Source organism: Anser anser (genome assembly GCF_964211835.1).
Source record: "Anser anser genome assembly, chromosome: 1".
NCBI classification, from domain to species: domain Eukaryota; kingdom Metazoa; phylum Chordata; class Aves; order Anseriformes; family Anatidae; genus Anser; species Anser anser.
Window position 1 is genome coordinate 157,878,783 of NC_139720.1, and position 20,975 is coordinate 157,899,757.

At 37.2% G+C, this 20,975-nt stretch overlaps 1 protein-coding gene across 2 annotated transcripts in view; it reads right to left on the reverse strand.

The window, feature by feature from the left end:
- GPC6 (glypican 6) overlaps nt 1–20,975 on the reverse strand; it is an 823,519-nt gene that overhangs the window by 218,079 nt on the left and 584,465 nt on the right. For both annotated transcript variants that reach the window (XM_083814533.1, XM_083814534.1), the window contains exon 4: nt 9,886–10,051. In XM_083814533.1, coding sequence (XP_083670659.1) covers nt 9,886–10,051 — 166 coding nt within the window. The remainder of the gene's footprint in view (nt 1–9,885; nt 10,052–20,975) is intronic.

The window sequence follows — 20,975 nt, forward strand, 5'->3', positions numbered from 1 at the left end:
TGGTGATTAATTAGAATGTATTGGACAGAGTGTAACCTGAGCATGACATAAATGGTATGGAATAAGGGGTGGATATCTGTCCTGGTTCCAGTTAGGACAGAGTTAAGTAGCTCATAGTAGCTGGTAGGGTGCTATGTTTTGGATTAGGATGAGAAGAGCGCTGATAACATGCTGATGTTTTAATTGTTGCAGAGCAGTGTTTACACCAGGCCAAGGACTTTTCGGCTTCTCGCTCTGTCCTGCCAGCGAGCAGGCTGGGGGTGCAGCAGGAGCTGGGAGGGGACAGACCCAGGACAGCTGACCCAAACTGGCCAAAGGGGTATTCCATACCATCTGACGTCATGCTAAACAATATATAGGGGTGGCTGGCCGGGGTGGGGGGCCGGCTGCTCGGGGATAGGCTGGGCATCGGTCAGCGGGTGGTGAGCAATTGCATTGTGCATCACTTGTTTTCTTACACATTATTATTGTTAATACTATTACCATTATCACTATTATTATTATTATTGTTATTATTATTTTCCTGTCTTAATAAACTGTCTTTATCTCAACTCACAGGCTTCACTTTCCCGTTTCTCTCCCCCATCCCAGAGAGGGAGGGGGGAGGGTGAGCGAACGGCTGTGTGGTGTTTAGCTGCCAGCCGGGTTAAACCACAACACTGTGGAAAAAAAATTTCTCTTAGTTACTTGCATCTCTACATTACATTTATTTGAATAATGGAGAATATAATTTGACATTTATTTCTAATACAGATCTTAGAAAATCTGAAATAGTTGGTAAATCAATTGGCCAGAGCAAATGGATAACTAAAATATGTAATTAATTAATAATTAATATAATTTTTTTTTATATTGTTCAAAATAATGTACTTCTTACTCTAGGGCTTAACTAAGTTTTCTTAAATTAAACTTATTTCTGTTTATTTCTGTTTGGGAAAAAAATACTTCAGATTTTATCCTTCAATAAATATCAGTAATATATGAAGAACGTGTTCCATTCCCCAACATAATTCTTGCAAAAATAGTTCCTTCTAAATTCTTTACTTGCCAAAGGGTAATAAAAACTACTTACACAAAGCAGACTTTGAAAAGGGAAGGAGTGAGGTATACAAATGGGCTGTTTAACCAGATATGTTTACATATGAGATGTGTATCAGCTACAGTTTGGGTATGGTGTTCCAGCTTGTCCAACTACAGCTAGAAACAACAAACAGTTCCTCAGTTCTGTATTTTAATTAAATCCTAAATTATACTTGCATGCACTATCTTCAAACAGTCTAAATTCAGGACTATGACTCTTGATTTTGTTCTGCAAGTCATCTGTGCAGCGGAATAGAAAGACTTTTTCTTTTAAAATATTTCTTCACAGCAATTAAACAAACAAACAAACAAACAACAACAAAAACAACACTTTGTAAATGTTCTGCTTCTGCAGAAACAGGAAAAAAGTCACATTCATCTGCTGCTTTTGTACTCCTGCAAAAGAAACCCCACCTACACTGAAGAAGCTCTTTCTGGTGACTGAACCTTATGAGCAAGAACAAGTTCCGGAGTCTGGATGTACTCTCCATTCACCCCCTCATCTCATATTCCAGAGAGACTGAGTGCCCCAAATCCCCCAAAACAGAAGAGAAACAAGACAGCTACAAGGCACAGTATTTCTCAGCTGGTCCCTGGCCTGGGAAATGGGGAGATTGGCACAGTGAAGTGCCTGTCTGTTGCCCCTACAGGTAAACAGAGATGTAGCCCACATGAGAATATTTAATTGTAAGATCAATTCCTTCACTGAAGAAAAAACTCTTTGGAGCTGTTAATATACATGGTAACCTAGGACAGAAAGAGCAGTACTGTTTATTACACTTCTGAAAGCAAGAATTCTCCTGAGACAGTACAGCTATGGACTTGGAAAAGTACAAAATAAAGTATGTTTGAATCATGCAATATTCAATTAATTAATAATTAACATAGTCTCCTCTTTCTAACAAGGTTTCACATAACACCACTGTGTTCATTCAGACCTTTTTGAAGGGCAGTGGCAAAACAGCTTCCCCAGCACTTCTGAATATAAACAGAGGAATTTGCTGTTCCTTGAAGCCTCCAAACGGAGTGTATGTATACTAGCCTGTCGTTTTACTTTGATGTATAGTGATTTGAGGGAATTGGAGATAAGGACTGAAAATGGAACTAAAAAGTCATCACTTATGTATTATAGTTTCATTATAAAATCTTTTAGACTTTTTTTTTTGACAATTCTGATCTGTACAATTATTTTCAAATGATACTTTAGCTGTAGCACATAAATGCTGTAGTTGACTTAGGGCCCCATTGTGCCTGGTGAAAACTCTGAGCATGCAATACCACTTCAAACTTTGAAAAGCTTTTTCCCGCAAATTCAGAAATCACACAATTCAGGTGTATTGCATAAGGATGGCAAAGACAGAGTTCCAAGACTGCTGAATTTGATCCTGTATTTGCAGCTGTCAAGTGGCATGATGACAGATGACATGTTTCATATACACTACCACATTTCTGTCCTTAGCAGAGGTGGCATAATTACTCACCATAGTTCATTTCTGTAAGTCCAGTTAAAGCTAAGGAGTCAAAGAAGCTGCTATCATTCAACTAATCATCTGCATCTTCAGATATCTACAGCCCCTCTTCAGCAATAACAGTTCTTGAGAATCCCCCTGAGTGATGCTATTAGCATCCTTCCAGTATGCATCGTCCTAGTGAAGAGCTGCTGGTGGTGTCAACAAACAGTAAAATCAAGCCAGATGAGCCCCAACCCTCTTCAAGCTGTAATTGGAGCGGATGATCCCCTTAGTAACACAGAAGAGAACCTTCTTCTTCAGTGACACATCCTAAAGCAAATATACAAGGCACTGGATTCTGTGAGCTGTTTGCAAGAAATTGTATTGCCCCAGTGGGGAGGTTCAGAGGTTTAGCAGGGTAAGTAGAGTTTAAGATGCAGGCAAGTGCTAGTGTTATTTGCATGCTGCTGGCAGTCCTGCAACTTCAGAGAGCTGCTCTCAGGCTGAATTCATTACCATCTGACGAATTACTTGCCCAGGTTGTGCTTTATGCTTCTGAGCAAAGAGAAACAGCAGAGAAAAAGCAAATAGTTTCCCTCTTCTATGCATTGTTATTTTGCTCAGTGAATAGTGATAGTCCCTGTATTTCAGGGGTGCTCCTACATGCTCTGCCCAAGCACAAGCCATAGGCGGTGATTTTGTATTTCTGGAAAACAAGTGGAAAACAAAGGGAAAATTGTGAAGGCTGCTGCTTATTGGAGAATTTTAAAATGATAATGCTGTAATCTTTTAATTAGATATCATCAAGTTGGACTCACTGTTTTTTTTAACTACACATCTTTATCCTGAGCTGATATAAAGTGTTTTATGTTAAGTCTTGCTCTTTAATATCACTGCAAATTCCTTTTAGTGTGGCTGCCTATACATTGTGGAGACTAGTGGGCTTAAAGTATACTTTTTATTTATATATTTATTTATTTTCCATAAAGAACATTAGATTTATGTCCACAAGTCTAGTTCTTAACTTTTTGAACAACTGCATTTGCAGTTGTAACACACAACACAGTATTCTACCAATTTTCTCTTGCTTTTGGGAAAAATAAGCTAAAGTGGAGAAAAAAAATTGAAACTACAGATACCATTTTTTTGTCATTGATAATCAGGATTGCACTCCAGAACCTTTACAGCTATCCAACATACATTGCCACTTCAACTAAGGGAAGAGTGATCAGTGTAAAATAATAACTGCTATAGTGTACATAGACGGGAGGCTTAAAGAAAATATTACTTCTCCAGCTCTGGAGGCACTAGACTTTCTCTAAGAAATTCAGGAAGAAAGCAAGAAAGGATGATTTTATCCTGAATGATTAAATGTTTAGTAACTTGACAGTAACTGAAAATAAGATGCTGTGGTTTAACCTGGCAGACAGCTACGCACTGCACAGCCATTTGCTTCAACCACACCCTCTCCCTGCCAGTGGGATGGGGGACAGAATTTTTTAAAAAAAGGTAAAAAATCATGGTTTGAGATAAAGATGGTTTAATAGGGCAGAAAAGGAAGGGAAAATAATAGTAACAGCAATAATGATAAAGGAATATACAAAACAAGTGCTGCACAATGCAATTGCTCACCACACGCTGACTGGTGCCCAGTACACCCTGAGCAGCAGTGTCCTCAATTTTATTGTTTAGCATGGCGCCATACAGTATTGGATATCCCTCTGGCCAGCCTGGGCCAGCTGTCCTGGCTGTGTCTCCTCCCAGCTCCTGGTGCATCCCCAGCCTCCTCGCTGGCAGGACAGCATAAGAAACAGAAAAGTCCTTGGCTCTGTAAGCACTGCTCTGCTACAACTAAAACATTGGTGTGTTAGCAGCATTATTCTCATCCTAAATCCCAAACACAGCACTGTACCACCTACTAGGAAGAAAATTAACTCTATCCTAGCTGAAATCAGGACATAAGTCTTTATACATTTTGATTTGTAGGCTGCCCTAACTATGAACGTGATCAGTTTTCATATGAAATTTTATTTTTTGTTTGCAAGTACTCACTCTCCATCAAGTCAAAATGCAAAAATTTCTACCAGAAGCTCTGAATTTGGAGAAGTGGCACCCCAGGAATCTTCTGCAGTGCTTCTCCATGGAGGGAATGATATCAGTTATTTTATTCTCCCTGAGTTCTTGAGAGAAGCTAAAATATAACAAATATCACAGCATACAGTGATTACAGATGAGGGCGGCAGAGGGAAGAAATTCAAGTGCCAGGTAACCAGAGTTGATAAAATCCTTTTTTTAGCTCTTACTTACTATCATCAAGCAGGAGCAAGAATTTTTCCTTTTTTTTTTTTTTTTTTTTTTTCATGAACCAATGTGATTCTTGAAGAGCACAGTTATTCTCATAATAAGCTAGTAACAGGAAACAGATCTGGGTGGTCTTTTGAAGCTTTAATAGGAAAATATTTATCCTTATGCTTGTACATGGAACTAGAAAACACACAGTCCTGAGGGCTTTTGTAAGCAGTAAATAAAACTGATTGCATATTTTCATCACTCTAAAGCTTTCATTAGGAGTAAGTAGTTAAGGTTTTGATGGGGAGTTTTACTTAAAACGATTGAGTCGCTATAATGGAGATTGCATGGTATGCTCTATCTCAAGAGGTCTCCTAAGGTAAGTGTCTGAGTCATACTGATGGGGAGGAAAAAAAAGGATTTTTAAAGCACAGCAATGAAAAAGTTTATTAGTAGTTCAGAGCTGCTGCACAGACAGTAAGTGAACTAACTTCAAGACTGGCAGGAGAAGCTTTTGCTGAAACCTTGAAGGTATGATTTTCTGTGGATGAAGTATAGCAGGATGCTGGCAGTAAGAGATGGCTCTGGCTCTCTGAGCCTGGATGCTAGCTTTGCTGGCCTTGAAAACTACAGTTTGGGCACATCACAGAGTGATCTGCCTTGCTACACTACAGAACTTATCAAATATTGAATATACTACTAACAAAACTGCTTGCTATTCAGTTGTGACCATGAACTAGTGCAGGATCCCCTTGGCTCTTTTTCACAGACAAGGATGTGGTCCTGAGCTGTGCCTTAAGAAATCAGATTCACAGCCACTTGGACATTTCTGTTACTGCACAACTTCTGAAGAGTTTACCCCAGTCTCCCTTCTACTAAAACAAAGGAGAAAAGTCAAGGCATGCCTAATTTACTGTTCGGTGGTTCCTAGAAAAAACACTAACCAACCAACCAAAAAAAAAACCAACAAAAACTAAAAACAAAAACCAAACACAAACCAAACTTGTAATTTCTGCTGCTATAAATAGCCATGTAGTGACAAAGTGACAAACCTCCACGGACTGCAGCAAAGCAAATATGATCTAAACAGGCACTGCACTAGTGTAGACTGTTACTAAATGCAGCGTCAGAGCATTTATGATTTATTTTAGACGTCTACAAAATAAGCCCAAGTACAATCATTGCTGTGATTAAAACAACTATCTGTATTTTTACTATTTTGCTGAGCTGAATAAAGTAAGGGGTATCATATTTGGCTCACAGTCTTGCTTTACACTCAGATTTAGTCTCATCTACATTTTTGTCTCAAGACAGAAGAAAGTTAAACCTACCGCTGATTGAGAAAGAAATCCTGCAGAAAGCAAACAGCCACTTTGCCATCCTGAGTCAATGATCAGAATGAGAGGTGCAGATTCCTACATGGAAACCATATTTCTGCAGGTGTTACTTCTGAAGCTGAATGAGGGCACCAAGTGTGGTGCCCACCAAGGGGAGCTAATTCCTTGGCTGACATGCCTGCCTGAGACAAAGAGCAGTTGAAAGAACCTCAAGGCAGATATGGGGACTGTAAAAAAGGGTTGCTAAAGAAAGATGAGTAACGGTATTATTAAAATTGAATTTAATTCCCTAAGATAGATAGATAGGTTTCAAATCTTTGTAAGTGGGAATAGCTTCCACATTGTCTCTTCTGTGTTTCCATGATGGAATAAATGGTGGGGTCCTTGATCGTTATCACTGTTAATTGCTATAGCTCCATGGAAAGAAGTATAATTTTGACTGTATCTGTTGGGACATGGGACCTAGAGAAAATCTTCTTTTCCCCATTCCACGGAATCAGTCAGCTCCTCCCCTGAGGCAATCTCCTTCCTTAGCAGTGCAGTTCCTCTACTCATCCTTTTTATCTTTCCTTTGCTAACTTTGCCTGAGACTGATGCAAAGGAGATTATGAGGGGTAACTCAGAGGCAAAACATCAAAAGCAAGCTTTCCCAAAATACACATTTTTTGAAGTTAGTGTGACTGATTTATCTCTTAAATATTTTATAGGTACCTGGAAGAAGCATTTAATCATTATGGTTTTATAATTATAATATAGTTATTAATGACTATGTCTTTTTTTCTCAGGCAAAATTCTGATATTCGTAGGAATTCTGCTTGAACAGGATGTGTTATATTTGGCTTTTATTATGCAGTAATGAAAACAGCAAAATACAAAAACCCTGTAGTGAAATGTTACACAAAAAGGACACAGACCTTAAGGTGACACAAAAAAGAAGAATATAACAAACCGCGTGTCACACTGCTGCAGCTGTTTCATCTCTTACCAATTTTCACAGTCTATAAAACCTTGGAAAGCACCAGATGTTTAGGGGAAGTTGTCCTACTCTCCTTAGCTTTAAAAGTAAATGTAAGATTTATTAGTGCTATATAAATGTGATTTCAGTTCTGACTTTTGCAGTTATAAACTAGGTGGAACATGTTAACACATCCTGTTGTCAGAGAGCCCATTTACTTTCCATTGCTCCTCCTCACTTGTAGATTTTAGTTGTTGCTGGACAACTAGAGTAACTACAAAAAAATACCAGAATATGCAGTCTAAATTACACTATTTGCTTGGTTAGTAACAAACACATCAGAGAGTTTTCTCCCAATACCAACTTTTGCCAAAATGACCTTGCAATACACAGATTATAAGCTAAGCAAATTTATCTTGTTGTGTATGAATATGCACTAACATTTGGGATTCCTGCCTACGCAGGGACTGTTAGTGCACAAAATTATTATTTTTTTTGCCTAGTGCATGGTTCCTAACATTGGAACAGGAATAAAAACTGCTCATGCATACTTTCCAATCTTTCATAGCTCAGTGGTGCTGTAAAGTGCTGCCATTCGTTTTAATTCAGTGAGTAGAAGTTTTGTTGTGTTTAGTACTAAGGGAATTGCATGTGTTATTAGAAAGCCTCTGACAGCTGTCAGAGACAGAGATAACTTGCTGCATTTCAATCTTTTATAAAGGAAGGACTAAGGACCCTCACCCTCAGCAAAGCTGTCAGAGGTCTCACAAAATGGGGTAAAACAGAATACCTTTTCCAAACACAGGAAAATGTCTATCTCACCTTCTCTATTCCTTCTTCTATCAATTTGTACAGGGAAAGTTGTATAGGTAGAAGAAAGAGAAAAAATGTCTTGATGTATTAGTGCTTTATATTGCCTTGTCATCACTGACCCGAGGGGATAATTGCATAGCAGTCTGCTTGCCTTTAGGAAGCACTTAGTGTTTTACATGGTATTTAATAAATTAGCACTATATTTTAACAAAATATACAAGCTTTTATGCAGTTTTGCTTTTCTGAGAGCCGGAACAATCAAAATGTGACAGACATCGATGAAGACAAGGGCTTCACATCAAAGACTTTGAAAGTCTGAATCAGTAACCATTTCCACACTTCTTTAAAACAAAACTTATCCTGCCCAGCTCTCTCAATGAATTCAAAGCACCAGAAAAGAAAATCTTAAGACCTGAAATTTTACCTTCCAGTTTTTGATTTGAAGAGGTGCTTACCTTAATAAAAACTCTGTTGCTTATTTTAATTTATATATATATATTTCTAAAAGCCTACATTTTCTTTGATTAGAATTAGTCGCAATTCAGCTTTCTCTGTATCATCAAAGTGAAAGTAGTTTTCATGATACGTTTAATAGGTCAGCATTGCTTTCTCATCAGTTAATATTTAGTTTTCTGATGATGAACTGACTCCTCCTTTCACATCAGTAATCCCACAGGTATCCCTCCATACAGTGTTGCTTCCTGTGACAGCTCCTTTAACAAGTACAAGGGACTGAGAATGCATGTCTATTTGCACCACTTGTTTATTATTGTTATTTGCATTTTTGCTTATGCTATTTTAATAGCACACCCAATACTGTTTGTCATTTCGCATACTCTAATTCATTTTCTCATCCTGGTTTCTTCTCCTTATCCATTTTCTACCACTTCTGTGATGAGTAAAGTGAAAATCCATGTGTGAGTCAGAGTCATGCTTTCAATGTCACATTGGTCAGTGGGGTTTGAAATTAGCAAAATGAGATTGCTCATATTTTGTCTTTCCAAGAGTAGAAAACAATATTTGCTTTCTTTAGTTATATTAAGAGAGGTATATGCCATGTTTTCCATCTGCTTTTGTTTTCCAAAAATCTGGTTTAGCCCAGGATGCTCATTAGGGGTTGATGTAACTAGCTGCTTCTGTTCTTTCTATATTATCATTAACCTTCGCTAATTCCTCATCCTATCCTTGTACTATATATGATCAAAAGCAATTTGAAGACCTTATTTCTTTTTAAATGTTACTCTTCAGGGAGTTCTTTTGCTCCAGGATATCTGAATGGCTATTAAAGGAGATTTCTTTCTTTGTTTATTAGTTTACTTGAGTGAAGAATTATATGAATAAAACTGTAATAGCAGTTTTCCTTAAAGACATTTTCTATACTCCATACTAACATTCTGCTTGTATGTTTGATATTTCTATTCAGCACACTGAAATGGAGACATTAACATATTTTAACTGTGAACAGGGAATTAATAATTTCTCATGTATGTAACTTTTAGTTTTTTGCTTCTATACTACCATAATCAAGAAAAGCAGCTGTTGTAATTTATGTTAAATGGATCTTATATGATATTATCATCTTGCTTGTTATTATCAGTTTGCAAGAACCTTGTCTTCAGTTGTAGTGCATGTTATTTCTGCCATGTTAAGCTTGTTATCGTATCCTCAACCAAAGCTTTCTCAATGTTTCACATATCGTATAATAATTCAACTCAGAACCTGTAACACCACACCAATCCTTTTGAAATATGAAATATGAGTGGCTCTAGGGTGGAAGTTTTTTTTTTTTTTTTTTTTTTTTTTTTTTTACTGCAAACCAGGAAGGTCAATTAGAAAGTGAGATGCATCTACAATTGATTCATTGCAAATATTGACCAACAGCATCTTCTAACCTCTCAAAATTCTGCAGATGTTTGATATTACCAGCATTTCCTTCCACTAATATTTAAACTCCTCTTACCTATGAACAGATTCCACTCAGTATCCAAATCAGCCTGATTTGCTAGGCAGCCCTTCATTACATTGAGGCAATAGTTGTTGCAAGGTTTCACAGTGGGAAGTCCTCTGCAGTAAGGGCAGTACAACATCTTCATTAACGCCCGGATGCACCCTGGGGTGGGACTGACCTGCAGAGTTTGATGGGGGGAAAGAAAAAGAAAAAGGAGGAAATCAATCTCCTGCTCTGTGAATGCTGGGGTCGCTGAGATTATGCCTCTCAAGCAATAAGCGCAGAAGGGACAATTTGTGAGAAGAGCTCAACCCTAAATAACACCCTCCTACGAGACTAATCAGTTCCTACCAATTATCTTCATTTCGTACAGCCAGCAGTGACTTTCAGGAATGCAAAAATGAACACTCCTCTCCTGATGGCAGTGCTTTCTACCCCAGCCCTCCCACACAAAATCTACTAGAACATGAAGGAAAAACTTCCAGGAAGTAAGTTGGACAGAAACTGACTGATCCTAACATAGAAGATGCTGAGGAGATCCACCACTCTTCTCACTCAAGCTAGAACTGCCAGTCACACTGGATCAGAGTTTTTTTCTTTATTAAAGCATGGTACATCCAGAATAATCCTGATTATTTCTATAAAATTATTCAGAACTGCACCTTGATAAAGGGATATCATCCTGTTTTCAGACAAAAATACCCTTCTATCTTCTTAGGCAACTTCATAAAGAGATTAGACATGGATTTCTGTATGGCTTAATCTTTCACTATCTCAAGAAGGAATAAAAAATCAAAAAAAAAAAGGCAGAAAAATATTGTACAGACAATAGTCGAATGTGTTTCAATTTATGTATCAGTATATCAGTATATCACAACATGGCTGAACATAATGAGCTTAGAACAGCCATCAGAGCCAATGGAGACAATGAGTTTAGGGTTTTAAGTCAAAGTCATTAACATTGGGCATAGCTGACAGAAGAAAGCAGTATGTAGAGATAAATTTATAGTGATATGAACTACAGTTTGCACTAGAAGAGTATGGATTTCCTGGAAAGGGAGCATACAGGTTAGAGAAAGGTTTTTCTCACAAGGCTTCTCCATTATCTCTAATGATAGGATCTTTTCTCTCATTTTTTTAGTTATCATAATGCTAGACATCTATTCAGTAATGTCTTCCATATCCCATGGAGAGAAATAGGTCTTTTTTTGGGGTGGTTTCTTTATCCCTTCTATTGAAGGATAGGATAAATCATCTTCTGGAGGACATACACAGAAAACTCACTCCATATCTAAATTTAAACTGTCCAAATTAGTTACATTTGATAACCACTTAACATTCCCTAGGTGAACATTTTTTCCCTTAACTCCTCATTTCCTTATTTGTTTCATCTCAGATTTTAAAAATCACATGTGCTATTATAATACATGTTTTCAGCCCAGATAATCCATCCTGGATTAAAAGTGCAGAATGTTAGGTACTATTAGCAAAATGTCTTGTCATGGTGCAGTGGAGCATAAGCTTACCATGTCAGAGTGACAATCTAGAGCAATGACAGAAGGGCTACAGGTTCCTCAGTGATTTGAGAATTTCTGGGCAGGAGAGTGCAAAGCAATGACACTCCTTTCGCTCATTCTGTTAGTTTATAATTAAATGCAACACTTCTAATATGAATTTGATCTGTTTTTCTATATTCCTAGGAAATTGTACTAAAATAGAGGGTGAAAGTATGAATCTGACTGCACTGCTGACTGCATGCTAAGCTGACTGATACGTTTTATACTGTACTAAAATGGCTTCCTCTACCCCCCCCCCCCCCCCCCCCGATTTCATTTCCTCTTTTTGGTGTTAAATCATTGACTTTTAGAGGACTATGCTGAATATATTCTTTCCACTGGACATTTTTACATGAAAATGACTCTGTTAAACATTAGAACAGATACTTCTGACTACTATGCTCAGAGATGATTTTTGCCTTGGTTTCCTAGAGAAATGTAGTTTACTCACACAACACTATCATGGCGTTTGTGAAAGTATATTTAGTAATCCATTTCTAATAGCTTTTGAACATGTTGGCCAATTTCAATCAAATTTGACTGAAGACTTCAGGTCTTAGTACATTAAGATCCTACCATCTATTTGAAAACAGACAACTGGGAGAAGAAAAGGAGAGAAGCTCTATTACTTTTATTGAGGAAAAGGTTGAAGCATGAGGTCAGTTCCACACAAAACTCAAAGAATACTCATGGAGAATGATACTATTAATGTCTCAGGAGTTCAAAAAGCACCAGGTAGAACTTTAACCTTATTAAACACCAGAAAATCCAAATACAAGGTGGAAATTGAAGGAAAGATTATCTTCATTATTTCCACTTCTCAGAACAATTTTTTTTTAGAGTCACTTATTTAACTTTTTATCTTTATACCTCCAAACCTAGAACAGATCCTTTTTTACAAAAATATTAGTACCCAAAGGGATATATGAGCAAAATATAAATACTTATGTTTAATGATGGATACTTCAAAATTACTTTGAAAATGGTGTTTAAAGCTAGACATGTTTCTATCTGTGGTCACCAAGAGTTTTATAAGTTTCTTTCATGTTTAAAATTTTTCTTTTTCCTATGCCCAGAAGTCTTGTCAACACAAAGTTGTTGGCACCTGAGTAACCCTTAAGTTCAACTGTAATTCACAGTGTTCTCCAATCTGTGCCTTCTCAAGCCCACTTTGGTATTCATACTGACAGCACTTATACCTGTGGGATCTTGATCATCCATGAAAATTTCCCAGTCATTTCATTCTTGGAAAGCATAGCTAGAGAACAAAAGACAGTCCTTGTTTTTATATTCCATTTACATCAATCAAATATCATGAATATTTATGTGACCCTCATTTTATCAAAGGTTTAGTCTGGGAAGTAACTGGGTATCAAGTTTTTCTCCGCCACAGGTCCAGATCATATCCCTGACCTACTAGGATAGGACTCTAAGGGCCAGTTAGAATATTTATTTACAGTGGAGTGAATCTTGAATACTTTTTGCATTGCAGGACAGCTTTCACCAGAACATACCCACCTACTGCAAGGTAGTCAGGATAAATTCTTACTACTCAAAAAGGATGAGCAGGACCCAGGTCTCTCAGATCTAGTCTGAATGTTTTAATATCCACTGTACAAAATGGTGGTATCATGAACAGCATTTGACAAGAAAGGGAGTTGCCCTGCTTTTGTTTTGAGAGAAGTAACACCATTTTTAAGGTGAGAGGCCAAGCTGTGACTCCAAGCAGAAAGCAAATGGAGAAAGCTTCTACAGAATCCTCTGATATATCTATATCAGCCTCAGACATAGACCAACACAGATCAGGCTGGATGTTGCAGATGTCTGTCTCAGAAGTTACTGTGCTGGTGAAATAAAGTATGAACATGGACCAAGTGATCTGAGGCCAAACAGCAGGGTCTGGCTTACATTCACAATGCTTACGGCTAGTACCTCCTGGTCCAAGCTGGTCACATCCAATACTACTACATTGTATTTTGACTACAGCTCTGGGTCCCACCTGGTTCCTGAGTGACTATATATAATAATTATTTTGTGTCATTATTTTTCAGCTCAGAGTGTTTGGAATAATAGGAGGTAGCACTGCAGGCGACTAGAGTATCAAGAAGCTAAATATAATGATGCATGATTTGAAGTGAGACAGGAGGTTTTGTTTGGCAGTGTTTAGACTACACTTGGGATAGCATTGGAAGGAAAGGTGGAGACCAAAACAGGACAGGTATGTTCATACAGCCTTCTGGAGGCAGTGTCTGTAGGGGAACTTCCCCCAAAGAGTACACAGGCATCGCATGGAGAAATCCAGTGAAAGATGTTTAAAATAGATCCAGGAGGAGGGCTAACAAATAAGTTGTGGCCTGAACACAATGAGTCCTTTTCTCAATGTTGCTCCATATCCCCCTGTCACCTATAGTACTAGTGTACCTTTAGGTGACTGACTCTTCTCACTGTGGTAAGGGGAAACATTAAAGTGAATCAGTTAATTTAGAGTTTTGAAGACTTTGTGAATCCAGCCTCCAGTGAGCAGCTAAGTTTCAATTCTCAGCTTCAGCTGATCTTTTTTTGTAACTTCTTTTTCAGAGAATATAGTCAGGACTTTTTTCCCTAACAGCAGCTCTCATGCAGAATAAATAAATAAATAAATAAATAAATAAAAATCAGGTTTTGCTCTAACATTCTGAAATATCAGTAAAAGAACAAACATATAAAAAAAATCAGCTTAGAGTGTGAGTATTTTTGAAAGCTATGAACACATGAAATTATGAGATTATGACAGAAAGTTGCATTTTGACCATCTATATTGGTTTGCTACTTCTTGCTGCTGGCAAATCCTATGAAATATATTTTCAAAACCCATTTCTCTTTCCCATCTTCTAAAAAACAAAATAAAACCACAAAACCTATACACAGAATCTCTCACAGCTAGTAATACTTTTCTGCAGATCAGCCAAAAAGCAAAAATTTGTTTCATTCAGAGCTATTCAAAACCTGCATTTGCTGAAGAAAGCTGTTCATCAGTGAGGAGTTTCATCAGTTTTGCTATAAATAACATTTGTTATTATATGGTTTTATTTATTTATTTAGTTTTTTAAAATGCATTGCAATTGGCTCTATGCTAATCATAGCAGTGAAATTTGAATAGATTTCAAAGTTTAGAAATAACTAGTCCTTATGTAAATCATATTCTATAAATCAATCAGAACACATTGAATGACATAACTGGGGAAGCTGCTATAGAGGAGTCATTAATTATATCATGTTGTCTCCCTGACTGACTAAGACATCTTCATTTTAGTATAAGCATGCACAGATTGCAGCATGTCAGAAAAGTACCCTTCTGAGCTTTGATTGAGCCTGGTAGCCGCAGGACATGTTACGCTACTTCATTTTGTAACATTTTATGACAGCTTCATCTTTATCTAAATGTAAGTTTTTTCACAGATGCAAAAAAAAAACAAAAACAAAAACAAACAACCCAAAAAGCAAGATTCTTAAGGGCTTCATTACCAAACACTTGTTTTCCCCTTTCAGAAATTCTTGAAGCAATATTATTTCATCTAGAAGATAGATTTTACACTGTTGCACTTGCAAATATAAATAATTGAGGAGAGATTTTTTTGGAGGGGAAAACATGAAATTGTACTATCTCATAAAAACACATCTGCAGAGACCATGTTTTGTTATGTACCTGGCCTGTTTTTATAATCAAAAGTCTTGGCTTTGTCAGGGAAAAAACTTTTTTTTTTTTTTTTCTGATAAAAAAGTCTGAAAAACTGGTTAAACAACTGGTCACCTTTGGAAGGGTCAAACACGCTGACATGCAGTTTCTCTATTTTTATTTATAGGAGATTTCTTACTGAACTAGTGGTATGTATTGTCTGTTACTATAGTAGGGGTGTTTTTCCAAAGTAATATGGAATTTAACAAAACTCATAGTATAAAGCCATGCTTAGGTCCAGATCCTGTAATTTCTTGTCACAAAACAAAATCTATCAAGTATGAGCAAAACAAATCCATCCCAGATTGTTTGAGTGCTATCCCAGAGACCACAACAGGACACACGACACCTTCCAACTTTTCCAATGCACTCAGAGAAACCAATCTCATTTTGAATCACATAGAGACATCCCTTAGCATGACAAGCTGGGAGAAAACTGCTTGGAGGAACAAGCTGATTTCTAGCCAACTGGCTCATGAAGTAGATACTCTTTTAAAATGTCTCTACACTTAAACAACCTTCCCTATAGCCTATAGTCTGGGAAGGAGAAGGGGATTGCATTTTATATCTCACAAACTCTATAAATGCATTAACAATAAGGCAAATGTTGGAAAGTTCTTATTCCTATCTGGTGTTGAGGAGGAGGTAATAGACACTTTGCTTTATACAAGAGGGAAAGGGTGAGAGGTTACAAGACAAGACAGTGTGTTCTATTTCTGCAGTTCCATATAAGTGGCTTGCAATTAGACAGAGTTTTAAAACGAATCCTGTATTTAGCACTGTTGCATTGGTTAGATTATCCAGCTCTCCATTCAACAACCTAATGTCTTGTGTCCTGGCATGGGGTGCAGTCTCAGAAACTGAGGCATTCTTGTGCCATTTTTTTTATCTCTCGGTGTACTCCATCTCCAGCTTAATGATCTCAATGGAAAAATGAGCTCTTTCCCAAGCATATTTTTGTTCCTAGCCTAATTATTTCAAAAGCTTCAACTAGGACTAGGGTGATAATAATAAAATGCTTATGTATGTGGCCAGGTCAGAGTCTGATCTTGAATGCATTATCATGTCTCATACTAATATAGAGGAAATGCACACTCCACTAAGAGTAGTAATCCTACCATATTCATCCAACAGAAAGTTAATATATCTGTGGACAACTCCATAGCCTAATTTTAGCATTTCCTGACCTAAAGGTCTTCAGTCTAATTCTAGTATTTCTCACCCCAAATTTTATTTAAATTAAAACGAGACATAAGTATTAGAAATTGATGCCCATGCATTTCAGAAGAGAAGGAAGAACATAATTTTTCATTATTTTAAGAACTGCTCATTATTGCATTCAACCTGCTAAAACTGAGGAAGCTCTTCCTAAGTACATTTTTTTTTTCTGATTTCATTAAATAAGAATAAAACCATTGTAACTTCAATTAAACATTTAGATTGATGTAATTGGGATCAGACTGTGGACCATGAAGTAGACTTTATAGGTTATGCAGTTTTTCTATAAACTGTTAGGTCGCTTAACCTAAGAGGTGCAGGACTTTTTTAATTTCCTTTCAAGTTTAATTAAATTCAGTTCAAAGACTACACTTCAGTCCAGTCACTCACTACGCCTGTATCTTTGACACTATCTTCTAAGCAGGTTACAGTTACTCCTTATTGATTTGTTGTTTTTTTTGTTTGTTTGTTTTTAAACTAGGGAAAACAGATAAAGCTTATCTGGTAATGTTGATTATCTTCTTTTTTTTTTAATTTTAATTTTTATTTTTTTTTTCTTTCAAACTAGATTTGCTCGCAGCTAGATCCAAGAGATTTGTTTTTCTCCTTGTTCATATTTTGGCTATTTTCAAGAGCACTACATTACTTCTGATTTCATTTAATAATCTGGATATCAAGCAACAGATTCCAGTGAAAAATATGGAAAATATGTCTGTCTGTATGTAATTAGAACTACATAGAAATATTCATAAGATATTGAAATACTGCTCATTGTTTCAGTCTGGATCTTAGATTCTAAGATCTCAGTTCACTGCTTTTACAGCACAATCTGATATATAAATGGAAATACAGCCTCAGCCATACTCATTTGGGAATTTATGTCATAGAAGGTCAATTTGAGAATACTTGCTTATACCAACTAAAAGCCTAGTCTAATACTAACTTCCTAAAGATAAAAATAGAAAATCTTTTTCACAGTATCGCAGATGACTGAAATGTACAAGAGCTGTTTTGAGTACTATGGTTTTGTACTAGTGTCTTTGACTTTGTGCATGAATTATACCAAAATAAAAGTAAAACACTACAGCCAGTTAAACAGCTGCAAGATTCTCACAATTCTTGGATGATGTATCTGAAGAAAAAGATAAGATAAAAAATGCTAAATGCTAACTTTAATATCTTCTTACTATCCAATAAAATACTTTAGAAAATATATAATTCATAGTTAAACACGCTCTAAAAGTATTAGAAAAAAAAGGAAATAGCTGAACCCTATAAAAGTTATTTTTTGTAAAAAAGAAATTACACATTTACCACTTGATACAAGTTTCACAGTATTAAGCACTAACCCTGTTGTAACTCATGGGAACCAATGTATTTTTTTCTAAAAGAAAAATAACATTTAGAAATTTTCCAATATGAGATGTCCTTTTCCATTATCCATAATTCTGAAATCATGAGAAATATAGTAACTATATTTCTTTCCAACATTTATTAAAATGTGAGCTATTTTTCATACTTATTCAGTCATTTCAGTATATCAGTAGATGTGTACCTGTAATGATACAGTTCTAAAAGGCAAACAAATATTGTTCCTCCATTTTACAGATGAAAAAATGAAACATAACAGGAAATTATAAAAGGTATTTAGACAGATAAAACCAGGAAAGTTATGCACCAGAAATTTTGAAAACTGCTCATAAGTATCACTCTCATCTGTGATTTGTCTAAGTTATCAATACATGTAATTCTGAAACTGGCTGTAGTAAAACAAAGACTGCAAGTGTAAATGATTACATCAAGAGTCTGCATTTAAACTGGTAAATCATTATGGGAGAAATGAGTTGTGGAATTTTAAATTTCTCCATGGAAGACAAGGGTAAAAGTCACAAGGACAAAATGTTCAGATGCTTACTGAATTGAGATGGAACATCTATATCCAGAGGAAAAGAATAGCTTTTTCTATATTTAGGAAACTAAGAAAATTGCATATCAAATTACTTGAATACAGAAAATCCAAATTTAGAAAATCACTTGAAAATCTTCAGTCACAGGATATTTTGTGTAAAGCTATTTTTTTTTTCTCTCTTGAGTCACTTCTGAGTGAAGATTCACAGCATTTTATTTTTTTTTACAATTTAAGTTTTTACAAATTAAATGTTTGAACAATTAGATCTAGATACTATAACGTCCTTCAGAAATCCCATTTTATATGTCAGAGAAATAATCAGTTTAAATGAATGGGGTAGAAAAAATGTTTGATTATTAAAATGATTAAAGCAGGAATTTCTTTGAAAATATTGCAGGCTGAGAAGAGACTTCAGTACATGGGGTTTTACATCCCATAAAATATTAAGCTGAAAAATCTGCCCTCCAAATTTTCTGGAAAAATATTTATCTTTCTTGTATGCCATTCAAGCAAACCTACGTTAAATAGAATTTGAGGTATGGAATCCATCTGTTATTTTTTCCAGCATTTCAAGTGCAAAGATAAGGTGAAAAATCGTTAGAATCATAGAATGGACAGGGACCATTAAAGATCACGTAGTTCCAACCCCCCTGCCATGGTCAGGGATGCCACCCACTAGATCAGGTTGCCTCGGGCCTTATCCAGCCTAGTCTTGAACACCTCCAGGGATGGCGCACCCACAGCTTCTCTGGGCAACTTGTTCCAGTGCCTCTGAGTAAAGAATTTCCTCCTAATATGTCATCTAAATCTCTCCTTTCTTAGTTTAAAACCATTCCCCTTTGTCCCATCATTTTCTGCCTGTGTAAAAAGTCTCCATCTCTTTATAAGCCCTCTTCCACCTCTTTATAAGCCCTGTTTAAGTACTGAAGAGCTGCAATGAGGTCTCCCCAGAGCCTTCTCTTCTCCAGGCTGAACAACAGCAAATTTCTCTGCCTTTCTTCATAGGACAGGTGCTCCAGCCCTCTGATCATCTTCATGGCCCTTCTCTGGACCCACTCTTACAGGTCCACATCCTTCTTTTGCTGGAGGCCCCAGACCTGGATACAGTACGTTGAAATCTTTGAAATATTTTCTTGTTTCCACTCCCAGATGATCTCCCAGCTGTTGGCTTTTCAAGTCCCACCATCTCTTCTGGAACATAAACTTTAAGAAACTCTCTTAATGAAAAGTAGCCCCTCTGCTTTCTTACTGAATCTCACTAAAAAGGAGCATGATTTTTTCTTCTGTACTTATGATATACTTATGTACATGTAGAAATGTCTATGGCCTTAACTAGATAAGAAGGCCTTAGTTTAATAGGAAATCATGTGCTAAATTTTCCAGGGTTGAAAACAGAATTGTGTAAGCAAAACTGATAGAGATCAGAAATATAAACATCAGAAATATAAACTGCTTTTAAAATTTTAGAACATTCATGAATAGGCAATATAAGGGTATGAATCTGAACATGGACAGATATTTAAACAGAAACTCTTCACTAACATCAACAAAACCCTCTTAGCTTTGATGCCAGTAGGAATTAAATGAAGAGTGCAACTCTCAATTTATTCTTAATTTAAGTGTAACACTGATATTGGGCTTTAACTCTTTAGTGCAGGAGGAGGATATTGGCTATACTTTGGTAGCCAAAATGAAGCATTCACATATTGAAAGGCTCTAAGAAAGATACACTGGACAACTTATATTCCCTTCCTGTGACTTAGATCTGTTAATGACAGTGTTGGACCAAATGTTTATCAGAAGTTTCTTGTCTATTGAAGTTGTATGTTTTATGACATAAGAAATTGTTTACAGGGACTTGCAGTGCAAGACATTGTGGGGAACAGTGAAATAGGCTTCACTGACAAAAGAATTAAAAAGTTCAAGAATACTATCAGATGCATACTGATAGTATGAAGCAACTCCCCGCAAGGCCTGAAGGAGAAGTACCAGGGTGAGACACCCCAAATGGGGGTGGACCCCCTGCGCTGTCGGGCAGAGGGAGGGGACCTAGGAGTTAAGGAGGAGTGGAGACAGGTCCCTGCTCGACCTCGCAGGAGACACCCCCCCCCTACCGCCCCCACCTTCCCAGGTGCGCGTACACGACAGATTTGAGGCCCTAGAGCTTGAGAGACTGGTGGGTGAAGATGAGGTAGAAAGTCTACCCAGGAGGATACCTAGGGCAAGGAGGTCGACTCCATGCCTCAAGACTGCCTCCACCAAGAAAGACAGAAGGGTAATTGTTGTAGGCGACTCCCTTCTCCGGGGGACAGAGGGCCCTATTTGTCGGCCTGACCCTACCCATAGGGAAATCTGCTGCCTCCCTGGGGCCAGGATCAGGGATGTTGCCAGAAAGCTTCCCAACCTGGTTCGCCCCTCTAACTACTATCCGCTTTTGATAGTCCAGGCTGGCAGTGATAATATTGAAGAGAGAAGCCTGAAGGCTATCATACGGGACTTTAGGGGACTGGGACGGTTAGTGGATGGAGCGGGAGTACAGGTGGTGTTTTCGTTCATCCCTACAATAGCAAGGAGGGGTACAGAGTGGACACGGAAAGCCCACCTGATTAACACGTGGCTCAGAGGCTGGTGCCAACACAGAAATTTTGGTTTTTTTGACCATGGGGCGCTTTACTCGGCATCCGGCCTGATGGCCGCAGACGGG